At 39.1% G+C, this 13,334-nt stretch overlaps 1 protein-coding gene across 17 annotated transcripts in view; it reads left to right on the top strand.

Moving 5' to 3' along the window:
• The window catches only part of RAPGEF6 (Rap guanine nucleotide exchange factor 6), a 178,697-nt gene extending 165,612 nt beyond the window's left edge, over positions 1 to 13,085 (top strand). For 15 of the 17 annotated variants that reach the window (XM_023763763.1, XM_023763760.1, XM_023763764.1 and 12 more), the window contains 4 exons: positions 3,468 to 3,696; positions 5,701 to 6,203; positions 11,083 to 11,397; positions 12,713 to 13,085. In XM_023763763.1, the coding sequence (XP_023619531.1) occupies positions 3,468 to 3,696; positions 5,701 to 6,203; positions 11,083 to 11,397; positions 12,713 to 12,738 (1,073 nt within the window). In that variant the 3' untranslated portion in view covers positions 12,739 to 13,085. Of the gene's footprint in view, positions 1 to 253; positions 784 to 3,467; positions 3,697 to 5,700; positions 6,204 to 11,082; positions 11,398 to 12,712 lie in introns of those variants that run through there. The other 2 variants (XM_023763770.1, XM_023763771.1) reach the window with 2 other exon arrangements.
• The last annotated feature ends 249 nt before the right edge of the window (positions 13,086 to 13,334 follow it).

Genomic DNA, 13,334 nt, shown 5'->3' with positions numbered 1-13,334 from the left:
TTATCCTGTGTTCTGTCTTGTGATGACTGCTGTGTAATGCTATATAGTAGGCTCTCCATGCACTAACTTATATGTGGCTAGATTTCAATTTTTCAGATATTATCGAGATGTTAGCTTTTTTTTTTTCTTTTCTTTTGGTGGCGGGGTGGGATGTTAGAATTTTTAATAGTGAACTGTTATATAAACCAGGCTAATTGTGATTAATTGGAAAGAATTAATTGACATGACAGGGTTTTTGCATCTCTCCCTCCAGTTGGCAGTGTCATATCTGACCACAGCATCCTGCTGCCCCTCTCAGGGCCCACCTCATCCCCTCCCCGTGAGTCCAGCACCGAGATCAGTGGCCGCAGCTTCCCCGGCATAGGTGGGGTTTACTTGCAAAAGAAAATCCTTCAAATTACCAGGAGCACAGCCCAAAGGACAGACAGGACCAAGAAGGCCACTGAGGAGAATAGAGACAGGACAAGCTGTGAGAACACAGCCAGAAAAAGAATGACATCCCCGTTTAGAAGATTTAGGGAAAGAACTCTTTCAAGGGAGAGACTAGCCAACAGCAAAAAAGAGGACGCAGATCACAATCAAGCTACAGAAAGCTCTGAGAAAGTGAAGGATGTTGGAAGCAACATCAAAGATGAGAAAGGGAGTGACATCTTCGATTCCAATAGCCGAGGCAACAGTAACTCTTTAAACTGCTTCTATACGCGATTCAAGTCTAAAAGGAGGAAGACACTCTGAAGTTCCTTACTTAATTTTAGTGTTAAGTTTGTTTTTATTTATTAATGTAAATGGAGTTTAAATTATTTGTCAAATATAACTTAGGCAAATAATTTAGTAAAATACTATTTATAAGTATTTTATGTTAGTGTTACAGATCTTCTAGCAACAAAGTCCTATTGAATTAAAGTGCCTTATTTTCACATGTTATATTATTAATGTTAGTAAACTTGATATTCTTATATTCTGAAATTGGCTTTATTTCCTACCAGAAGCAGCTGGGTCTGTGAGTAAAATAAGTAGAGGAGGCTTTTTAGGAACCAGTATTTACTTTCACATCAAAACCCCAGTAGCCTGGCCGATGTAGCTTAATGATTGAGCATCGACCCATGAACCAGAAGGTCACAGGTCATTTCCCGGTCAGCGCACATGCCTGGGTTTCAGGCTCGATCCCCACTAGGGGGCGTGGAGGAAGCAGCCTATCAATGAAGTTCTTTCAATGATGTCTCTATCTCCCTCTCTCTCTAAAAATAAAAAAAAAAAACTTTTTTTAAAAAAAAATAAAACTCCCAATAACAATCTTATCAGACAGAACCTTTACCTCAGAGAATTTTATTGCTATCTTCTTCCTGCAACTACTCACAAGCTAAAGGAAAAGGAAGTGTTGGGGAGGCAACAAACTGCATCTTGTCCATATTCACGTTTTTTGTCATCCACTTTTCATATATCTCTGATTAGAGGAGGAGGAAGAGATGTTCTAACATAGCAGGTTCAAGATCATCTGGGAAACTTATAAGAAAATATAGTTACTCTGTTCCACCACAGACCTCATAAATATGAATTGCTAGAAATGGGCCCAAGAATGTGTGGTTTAATAAGCTTTCCAGGTGATTGTTAAAATTGATTATATTTACAAAATACTGAATTAATTAACATAGGGATGACATTTTTAAAATAGTAAAGTCAGTCTATCCCCTAGGACAGTGGTCGGCAAACTCATTAGTCAACAGAGCCAAATATCAACAGTACAACAATTGAAATTTCTTTTGAGAGCCAAATTTTTTAAACTTAAAACTATATAGGTAGGTACATTGTTATTAACTTAATTAGGGTACGCCTAAGGCTTAGGAAGAGCCACACCCAAGGGGCCAAAGAGCCGCATGTGGCTCGAGAGCTGCAGTTTGCCGACCACGGCCCTAGGATAAAAGAGAAATGATTGTTTTTTTCTTTTGAGAATTTTTAATTTAATTTTATTTTTTATTACAGTTTACATTCAATATTATTTTGTGTTAGTTTCAGGTGTACAGCATAGTGAGTAGACAATCTCATACTTTACAAAGTGCTCCCCCTCCCCGATATTTCCTGTACCCAGCTGGCACCGTACATAATTATTACAATATTGGTGACTATGCTGTGACTATTTTGTGACTACAAATTTGTATCTATTAATATCTTCACCTTTTTCACCCAGCCCCCCCAATCCCCTTCCCATCTGGCAATCATCAGTCTGTTCTCTGTATCTATGAATCTCATTTAATTTTCTTTAAATTTAATTTATTTATCACATCTTAAAAATTGACCAGTTAATTCCTGATGGGCACTGATAAATAGCAGTGATCCCAGATCAGAGAACTGGGGTAGGTATCGAGACTGGCTTGTCTTGTGCCTGGCCCCATAAGCTAAATATAAATCACACATTTTCTGGGTCTTAATTTTTCTCTTTGAAATAGTCAATGAAACTGCTTAATATGGTTATTGTTCAACTCATTTTTAATGACTTGAGTTATATGTATGTGATGATAAAGCGTATATTTCTTGAGATTCCCAGGGATTGAACCAAAGGTTATACACCTATTGAACCACATTCTCTCAGTGAACAAGAGATAATTGTTTGCTTCTTTGAGGCCTGCTTCTTGCTGGGATTACTATAGCATTTTCTTTTATTTCTAGGCAAAAGAAGTTTGGTTACTTATCTAACACTTAGGAAAACCAACTCTTACGTACATTTAACTATCAGGCTGCAGATTTGTTCTGGGATCCTTCCACCTCACTCCATCTCCAGCCCTTTATTCCAAAGAATGTAAAAGAAAGCCTCTCTAGCTCTATCTGCTGTGCAGTAAGTCGTAAAACAATTTAAAACAGATACATGCTGTGTTTTTTCATAACACATTCTTATGTCAGTTCAACTGTTCAATATAACATTCTGCAAAGTTGGTGAAAAAAAAGAAAACTAGGTATAAGATTAAATCTAAATCTAAATCTAAAACCATTTTTAAAAAAAAGACTAAAACAATGGCTTTCAACTTGGGGCAAGACTTCTTAGGTGACATAAGCAGAATATTTGGGGTAAGTATATGTAGTTTGAAAAAGCAAAAATATTTCCCTTGAGTCCTAACTCCTCTCTCTCGCCCCTCCCTCAAGGTGGCATATAGACACTCAGGACAGGCCATGAAATACTTATGTTAATCAAAGGCAGGGACATAGAGTTAAAAAGAAGTTGAGAACCTCTGGATGTCTACTGTTTAATGCTTTTTAACATACTTAATGCCTCTTGTTTTATTAAACGCTTGTAACTGTGGGAACCTGGGGCAGAGAGTTGGACTAGTTTCTCTGTAATAATGGACTTTTATTTTTTTATTGAAATGGTGTGGGTAGGTAAGTGAATGAACATGTAAGGGAATGTCCTCTCCCAACCATATTCCCCCACCTGTTTTCTAGCTTCGTAGTTTGATCACTTGTCTTTTCTCATTCAGGTTACACACTTATACCATCAGCTAAATTGGACAACTTGTCTGACTCCAGCCATAGTGAGATTTCTTCACGGTCCAGCATTGTGAGCAATTGTTCTGTTGACTCCATGTCTGCAGCTCTGCAGGACGAACGGTGTTCCTCCCAGGTTGCGGCAGTCCCTGAATCCACCGGGCTGTTGGAAAGGACAGAGCACTCCTCTGGGACAGGAGCCCATAGTCAGCTTGGCCCTGGGTAAACATCCTCGCCTATATTTATATCACAAAACTTAAGCCAATGGCCACTGCATAATTCTCCAGAACTACCCCGTGGAGTGTTTGCAAGAGGATCCCTAAAAGAATATGAAGGCCAAGCCTGTATTCTCTATACTGAATATGCAAATAAGTACTATTTTTAAATATGTATGGGTGCTCATTTCTTAAGTGTTACTGAATTCAAGTCAACTTTCTATCACATGCACGTTTTCAATCATTGAGAACGAAAAGTGAAGTTGTTTTGATATGGGGAGGTGGTTTTTGCATTCTGGCTCTCAGGTTAGAGATTTTTCAAAAAGATTGTGTAGTGGGAGGTACCTCCAGTGCGGTATACACTGTAGACAGGTTGGGGCAGTAGGGCGTCCTTGATCCTTATTCTCTGAAAGTATGATTTAAGGATTAAGGATTATCAGCTACCAAAAGAGTTTAACTCAAATTTCTCATTGGAGTCAAGCAAAATGGAAATTTTTGAGAAAGTTGATTCTAAATTGGTAAATATTGTTAGATCTGGTATACTTTAATATGAAAAATGTAAGCTGTAGTAAAGTATTATCATCATATTTGTAAAGGCTTTTAAACTATGATTTTCTAGGCCAGAGGTCAGTCTTTTTATGAAACTTAGTAAATATTTTAGGCTTTTCAGGCCATAAAGTCTGTTGCAACTGCTCAACCTTGTTTGCCAGAACAGCCTTAGACAATATGTAAACAAATGGGCACGTTGTGTCCCAATAAAATTTTATTTACAGAAACTGGCAGAGGACTGGATTTGGCCAAATCCAGGGCCCTAGTTTGCTGGCCCCTGCTTTATACTATACATCGGGGGTTCACAAACTTTTTTTTTTTTTTTTGGAAAGGGCTAGATAGTAAGTATGTTAGGCTTTGCAGGCTGCATATAGTCTTTGTCTCAAATTCTTTAGAATATTTTGTTTTATTTAAACTCTTTAAAATGTAAAAACCATGCTTTGTTCCAGACCATACAAAATGAGGCTGTTGGCTGGATTTGGCCCATGAGTCTTAAATTGGGGTCCCCTGCTGTAAATAATAGAATTCATTTAGTAGTAGTTAGTTGGGAAAGTTGCTATTTACTTAATGTTGTACTCAGCTGACCTCAGAGGAACACTGAAAAATAAGCTAACCTCAGAGGTGCATACCTGTAGCTGGGAACTCTTATTTCTGCATGCATAGAGAGAATCTAGCATTATTTTGACCAAGAATGAAAATATATTCTTAATTTTATTCATTTTAGCCACATTTTTCATTCTCGTTTAAATTCAATTCAAGAAAAATTCTGAGGAAACCTTGCTAAGTGATTGTGTTTCTTCAGTGTATGTTTCTAAGCTAAGTATTAACATTAATGCCAATACAAATTCAGTGATGATTGATGATAGGGTCATTTTTTTCCACAAGGTTATTTTAGCATGAACTCTTATGATAGACTAGAAGCCCCATGCACAAATTTGTGCACCAGTGGGGTCCCTCAGCCTGGCATGCGGGATTGGGCCGAAACCGGCTCTCCGACATCCCCTGAGGGGTCCCGGATTGCAAGAAGGCGCAGGCCAGGCCTAGGGACCCCCACCGGTGCACGATTGGGGCCAGGGAGGGACCGCAGGAGGGCTCCAGGGTATGTCCGGCCCCTCTCACTCAATCCCAATCGGCTGGACCCCAACAGCAAGGTAACCTACCGGTTGGAGCGTCTGTCCCCTGGTGGTCAGTACATGTCATAGCGACTGGTCAACCAGTCAACTGTCTGCCCCCTGGTGGTCAGTGCACAACACATCATAGCGAGCGGTTGAGCAGTCTTAGCACATCATTAGCATATTATGCTTTGATTGGTTGAACAGACGACCGGACACTTAGCATATTAGGCTTTTGTTATATAGGATGCTCTGTAGTCTCTTGGATGCATTTAATACTTGAAATGGACAGAAGAAAGGTTTTCCAATAAGCCAGTAAATTACTTTTAATCTTGTATCTTCAATTTTAGGTGGACACTCTCAAAGCCATCTCCAATCAAGAGTTTAGCTGTCTCATCTTCTATGAGCAATGAAGAGATTTCTCATGAGCACATCATTATAGAAGCAGGCGATAGTGGTCGTGGAAGTTGGACTTCCTGCTCAAGCAGTTCCCATGACAACTTCCAAAGCCTTCCAAACCCAAAAGGCTGGGATTTCTTGAACTCCTATCGACATACCCATTTGGATGGCCCCATTGCTGAAGTTGAACCCACTGACTGTGAGCCCTATTCCTGTCCTAACAGCTGCTCTAGAACTTGTGGTCAGTGTAAAGGAAGCCTAGAGACTAATCAGATGAGACAGAGCTGGGCCTCCTCCAGTTCTCTTTCTGACACGTACGAACCAAACTATGGGACAGTTAAGCGGAGGGTGTTGGAGAGCACCGCCGCCGAGTTGTCTGAAGGCTTGGACCCCAAGGATGGCGCTGACCCAGTTTATAAAACTATTACTTCAAGTACAGAAAAGGGCTTGATTGGTAAGTTCTGTGTTCTCTGGTGCATCTGTGGCATTTAGAGATTAAGTGGTAAAAATGGCATTGGGACATCTTTAGAATTTTATTCTTGAAAAAAATCCCATCTCTCACTTCAACTCCTCTTCCCTCTTCTAATAAATTATTTTTTTAAAGTTCATGATTTCTCAGGAACTTTGGAATAGGTATTAAAGCCTATTAAAATGAAAAGGCTGGTATGAAGGTATTTAATTAATTGTTTTGAGTCTTTTGTTCATTGTGGAAACACTGCATTACTATGCAATAGTAATAAAGGGATTATACTCTCTGTCACCCCATAAATTGTTTGGACCACAGTTGCTATGCATACATGGTAGAAACTTTCAGTCTGATACTACTTTTAGGCAGTACAAGTGAGAAGAAATGTGATAAGGAAATCCAAAGCATTTTTTCAGAATACTCTTCTGAAGCACATCATGGGTGCACAAACTCCTGTTTGTGGATTCCATGCTAATTACAGCTTGCTTGGTCTATTTTAGTATTCAAGCCATCAACTACATTTTTTCCTTTCTTCCTTAAATTATGTAAATACTTGAATATAATAGCTCCTGCTTTTCTATTTATGTGGAATGACTGACTATACTTTGAATCAATTTTATCATAACTCAATTCTATAGCTTATGATGTCAATTGACATTTTTCAATTTAATATTTATTAAATATGAATATTAAATTTCAATTCAATTTGATTTTTATAGCACATCTATAGCACATTTGTTTTATATTTGTCAAATTACATTACTTTTTATTAAATTACAATTTTGGGATGACATTGGTTAATAGGATCACATAGGTTTCCGTTGTGGGTTTCTGTGTTACAAGATTCTGTATATTGCACTGTGTGCCCACCACCCAAAGTCAAATCATCTTCTGTCACCTTATACTAGGCCCCCTTCATCCCTAACCCCATACCCCTTCCCTCTGGCAACCACCACACTGCTGTCTGTTCACAAGTTCAGTTTTATTTCCACATATGAGTGAAATCATATGGTTCTTAGCTTTTTTGTCTGACTTATTTCACTAAGCATAATATTCTCAAGGTCCATCCATGTTGTCACAAATGGGCGTATTTCGTGTTTTCTTATGGCTGAGCAGTAGTCCATTGTGTATATGTACACATCTTTTTTCATTTTTTATTGATTTGAGAAAGAGAGGAAGGCAGAGGGAAAGAGATATAAATACCAATGAGTGAGATTCATCAATCGGCTGCTTCCTGCACGCCCCCCACCAGGGATCAAGGCAGGAATCGAACCCGTGACCTCTTGGTGCATGAGTCAGTGTTCACCAGCCAGGTTGTACCACATCTTTATCCAATCCTCTATCGAAGGACACTTTGGTTGTCTCCATGTCTGGGCCACTGTGAATAATCCTGCACTGAACATAGGGATGCATATAACTTTGCGAATACATGTTTTTGAGTTTTTCAAGTATTTTTACCCAAGAGAGGGATTGCTGGGTTGTATGGTACCACTATTCTTAATTTTTTGAGGAGTCACCAGCCTGTTTTCCATTCCAATGTAGAATGTACCAGTCTACATTCCCACTAGCAGTGAATGAGGGTTCCCTTTTCTCCACAACCTCTCCAACACTTGTTATGACTTGTCTTGTTGGTATAATCATTCTAACAGGTATGAATGAGGTGGTATCTCATTATAGCTTTGATTTGCATTTCCCTAATTGCTAGTGAGGTTGAACATCTTTTCATATATCTGTTGGCAGTTTATATATCTTCTTGGGAGAGGTGTCTGTTCAGGTCCTCTACCCATTTTTTTGATTGGGTTGTTTGATGTTGAGTTTTATGAGTTCTTTATATATTTTGGGTATTAAACCTTTTTTGGAGCTACCACTTGCAAATATCATCCCCTATTTGGTCTTCTGACTCTTTGTTTTGTTGTAGGTTTCTTTTGCTGTGCAGAAGCTTTTTAGTTTGATATAGTTCCATTCATTTATTTCCCTTGACTTTGGGGTCAAGTGCATAAAATGTTCTCTACAACCAAAGTCCCTAAGTTTACTACCTATGTTTTCTTCTATGTAACTTATTGTTTCCGGTCTTATATTTAGGTCTTTGATCCATTTTGAATTAATTTTTGTACATGGGGACAAACTATAATCCAGTTTCATTCTTTTGCATGTGGCTTTCCAATTTTCCCAGCACCATTTATCGAAGAGGCTTTCTTTACTCTAGTGTGTGTTTCTGGTTCCTTTGTCAACAATTTTCTGTCCATATATATGTGGGTTTATATCTGGGCTCTCAGTTATATTTCATTGATCTGTGTGTCTGTTTTTCTGCCAATACCATGCTGTTTTGATTATTATAGCTCTGTTATATAAGTCAGATTGCATTATAGAGTGGGTTTTTAGTTCATTCAATTTTTGCAAGGTTTTTTTTTTTTTTTTAATTAAAGTTTTATAGATAACCACAGGATGGATATAAGGGTGTCCCAAAATTCACGCAAGAAGTAATTTTGATAGAAAACACAGGTTTATAATTAAAAATTGTAAATTTTTTATTGATTCATAAAGTATACAGTATAGGGTTATGTATGGGATAGCATATCGGGTAAATGGCCTCCACGGCTTTGCTGGCACATACGCACTCTTTTGTTATTGCCTGAGCAGCCACATTTTCGAAGAAGAATGGTCCAATGATGCCTCCAGCCCAAAATCCGCACCAAACAGTGACACGTTGTAGATGCATTTGTTTCTCAACAATCACTCGTGGATTTTCTGAACCCCAAATGCAACAATTTAGTCGATTAACCAAGCCATCAAGATGAAAATGAGCCTCATCGAAATTCAGCCACATTTATGCAAAACGGTCATGGAAAATTTCAACAAAAGAGTGCGTATGGGCCAGCAAAGCCGTGGAGGCCATTTACCCGATATGCTATTCCATACATAACCCTATACTGTATACTTTGTGAATCAATAAAAAATTTACAATTTTTAATTATAAACCTGTGTTTTCTATCAAAATTACTTCTTGCGTGAATTTTGGGACACCCTTTATAAGCATGAATGTGAACGGATATGATATCCTTCTCTTGTCCATTTGGGATAATAGATTTTTTAAAATACTTTATTCTTTCATTTCTAGATGACTGGTCAAATTACTAATATTCTTCACTCTTGTCTTTCTTTTTTTAAAAAAAATACCTTTGTATTGATTTCAGAGAGGGAAATGAAGAGAGATAGAAACATCAATGATGGGAGAGAATCATCTATTGGCTGCCTCCTGCACGCCCCTTAATTGGGGGTCAGGCCCACAACCCAGGCATGTGCCCTGACTGGGAATCAAAGCGTGACCTCCCTGGTTCCTAGGTCAATGCTCAACCACTGAGCCATACTGGCCGAGTTTGTCTTTCTTCTTTTGACATCATCTCCATTCCCTCCTCATTCCATCCTTCACAGATGGGAATGGAAATCCTTTCTTTCTTTCTTTTTTTTAAAAAATATATTTTATTGATCGTTTACAGAGAGGAAGGGAGAGGGATAGAGAGTTAGAAACATCGATGAGAGAGAAGCATCAATCAGCTGCCTCCTGCACACCCCCCTACTGGGGATGTGCCTGCAACCAAGGTACATGCCCTTGACCGGAATCGAACCCGGGACTCTTCAGTCCCCAAGCCGACGCTCTATCCACTGAGCCAAACCGGCTAGGGCTGGAAATCCTTTCTGACCTTGATACTACATGCAAATTTTACTGACAGTTCTAGAAATTTAGTTATGGACAAACTTGATCATCTAAGGGAGAATTAATATTAGAATTATTTAATGGTCCTTTTTAATTTGTTCTGCTTATATGTAGTTATTGTTTGTGTTTTAAAAGTCACTTTTATGATCAAGGAATTCAGAGCCTTTTGTTCTGTGGGTTCTGTCTGTAGGCTGGTCTTAATTTCATGGAACTTCCACTCTGTGTAACCTATTTCTGTTTACCTTAGTCCGAGGGTTTATAAACTTAGGGAAAAGAATTTTAAGTCACCATTATTTTTAACGTCCACTGAAAATCAGAGAAACTTAATTTAAGATGGATTTCCTAAAATTATGTGTGTTTTTTCTTGTTCATGTAATCACAGAGCAAAAGTTAGACTAAGGCCCTTAAAGGAGTTAGCTCCTCTATACCAGGAAAGTTAAAGTTGTTCATATGCCAGAACCAACAACTTAGTCTACCCAGGAATACCATAAAACAGAGGGAGAGGGAGAGCACCCTTAAAAAAAGGGCCCAGCCGAACCGGTTTGGCTCAGTGGATAGAGCGTCTCAGGGGTCCCAGGTTCGATTCCGGTCAAGGGCATGTACCTTGGTTGCGGGCACATTCCCACTGGGGGGCGTGCAGGAGGCAGCTGATTGATGTTTCTCTCTCATCGATGTTTCTAACTCTCTATCCCTCTCCCTTCTTCTCTGTAAAAAATCAATAAAATATATTTAAAAAAAAAAAAAAAAAAAGGGCCCAAAAGTGATTTCTGTGAAAGTCCATCTAGATATTTAGGGTGGACTCTTAAAATGTTTCTGACTCAGTCATCTTTGGGGTTACTATTCCTTGAGGAGTTTGTCACACACTTCTGTGGTTTTAGGGCTGAACTGCCAAAGGAATCTGTTATCTGTCATCTCTGTCATTCTATTTAATGTTTATAAAACCTAATGTAATTTACATATTTTAAAAACAAGTTTAAATATTACATTTATTAAGCTTTTAAAAAATGTTTTTAATCTGCTATCACTGTATTCAAATATACATATTCATTTTGTCTGTTTTTAAGTTGTTTTGTCATTGTAATAAGTTTCAGTATGTTTTTTTAATTTCTTATATTTTTCATTAACATGTCCATTGCTTATTTTTCATGCCAGTGTACTGTGTCACCTCACCCAAGAAGGAGGATAGGTATAGGGAGCCACCTCCTACTCCTCCAGGATACATGGGGATTTCTTTAGCAGACCTAAAGGAAGGACCCCACCTACACCTAAAACCTCCAGATTACAGTGTGGCAGTGCAGAGGTCAAAGATGATGCATAACAGCCTGTCTAGACTGCCATCAGCTTCTCTCAGTAGCAACCCCATGGCCTGTGTTCCATCGAAGATTGTCACTCAGCCTCAGAGGCGTAGTTTGCAGCCATCCCATCCTAAACTAGCAGATGTGACTGATGCAGATAGCGAAGCAGACGGTATGTTGACAAACTCCCTTAATGGCTCTTAAATGAATTGCTGAACACATTAAATGGCCTTTGTACTGGTGTTTTAGATCATCAGAAATGTTTTCTTAAATGCCTCAGAGATCTTTGTTAAAAAAAAAAAAAAGCAATCTCTAAATATGATGGTGTGTTTTTTGTTTTGTTTTTTTATTGATTTCAGAGAGGAAGGGAGAGGGGGAGAGAAATAGAAACATCACTGATGAGAGAGACTCATTGATTGGCTGCCTCCTGCACACTCCATGCTGGGATCAAACCCACAACCCAGGCATGTGCCCTGACCGGGAATCGAACCTTGAACCTCCTGGTTCATAGGTCGATATTCAACCACTGAGCCACACCAGCTGGGTGATGGCGTGTGTGTTTTTTTGTTTTGTTTTATTGATTTCAGAGAAGAAGGAAGAGGGAGAGAGAGAGAGAAACATCAATGATGAGAGAGAATCATTGATGGGCTGCCTTCTGCACACCCCCCACTGGGGCTCCAACCTGGGACCTTTCAGTCCGCAGGCTGACGCTTTATCCACTGAGCCAAACTGGCTAGGGCAGGGGTGGGCAAACTTTTTGACTCGAGGGCCACAATGGGTTCTTAAACTGGACCGGAGGGACAGAACAAAAGCATGGATGGAGTGTTTGTGTGAACTAATATAAATTCAAAGTAAACATCATTACATAAAAGGGTACGGTCTTTTTTTTTTTTTTTAGTTTTATTCATTTCAAACGGGCCGGATCCGGCCCGCGGGCCGTAGTTTGCCCACGGCTGGGCTAGGGCGATGGTGTTTTTTTTTAATGAAAGAGGTAAAACCGCTTGATTGTGTGCCCAGTCCCCTTCTTCCAACTTAAATGGAGTATTCTTATATGTGATTGAAGGCGGCTCAGTCTAATTTTGAGAGGAGGGACTTGACATTATTGGAGTCATGGTTTACATGAATGCATGGAAACTTGAAACTGGAAGTGTCAAAATGCAAAATTATCTGAAATCATGCTATTGGTGTAGCTCCTTTTATGAGCAAAATCCTTCATTGACTTGGCAGCTGTGGTTTGCTTTGTTAAAAATAAATGAAATATTATCCTCTTAAACAATAGAGTAATAAAGTAATTAAAAAGTTATGAAATTCCAGTTTACTGTCAGCTTTCAGTGTGATCAGAACTCATAAATGTCATTACAAAAAATCTGGACCTTGATAGGATCATTGAGAGGATTTCTTTGTTGAAATTGACTAATTTTATAACATATCTAGGTTATTCATGAATATGCTAATCTGTCACTTAATTGTATTTTTATCATTTTCAGAAAATGAACAGGTGTCAGCAGTCTAGCCTTTGGATGGCCCATTTGACATCTGAAAAGTCCTGGAGGAAGGAGTGGGCAGAGCCACCTCATGGTTCCACAGGCCAGCAAACAGCACCCTGCTGCTGCTGCTGCAACCAGAGGTTTCATTCCCTGTCCTCTGAGCCACGATGAGCCTGAACCCTGCCTCCTCTCATCAATCCCTGCAGATTCGCAGTCTCCTCAGCTATGGAGGTCGTGCCTGGATACGTCTTCACTTTGCACACCAGACCTGCCTTGGGACCAAGTTACTAGAACAAATCCAGACTCGGAGTCCTCCTCGTGTATATTATATCACTATAGGTTTTCCTTTAACAAGTTATTTTTAACACGTTAAGCGCCAAGCCTGTTTTGTCTTCTTTTCCGTTTAGCCCTCGATATCCGATTTCACCGATATGCTGGCAGCACCAGTGACTGACCAGTCCAGATGAAAAGTATAGTGTCAGTCACCGGTGACTGGCCTGGTGCTTAACATGTTAAAGTAGTCGTGGTAGTATTTTCAATCCATAGCTTGGGCTAACGGACAAATTCAAAATGTCTGCCAATATCGAGGATATTCTTGTGTGTTTGAAAAGTAACTTATTAT

The sequence above is a fragment of the Myotis lucifugus genome, unplaced genomic scaffold, assembly GCF_000147115.1.
Source record: "Myotis lucifugus unplaced genomic scaffold, Myoluc2.0 scaffold_300, whole genome shotgun sequence".
NCBI classification, from domain to species: Eukaryota; Metazoa; Chordata; class Mammalia; order Chiroptera; family Vespertilionidae; genus Myotis; species Myotis lucifugus.
The sequence above is the reverse complement of the archived record's forward strand: the minus strand, read 5'-3'. Positions and strand labels throughout refer to the sequence as shown.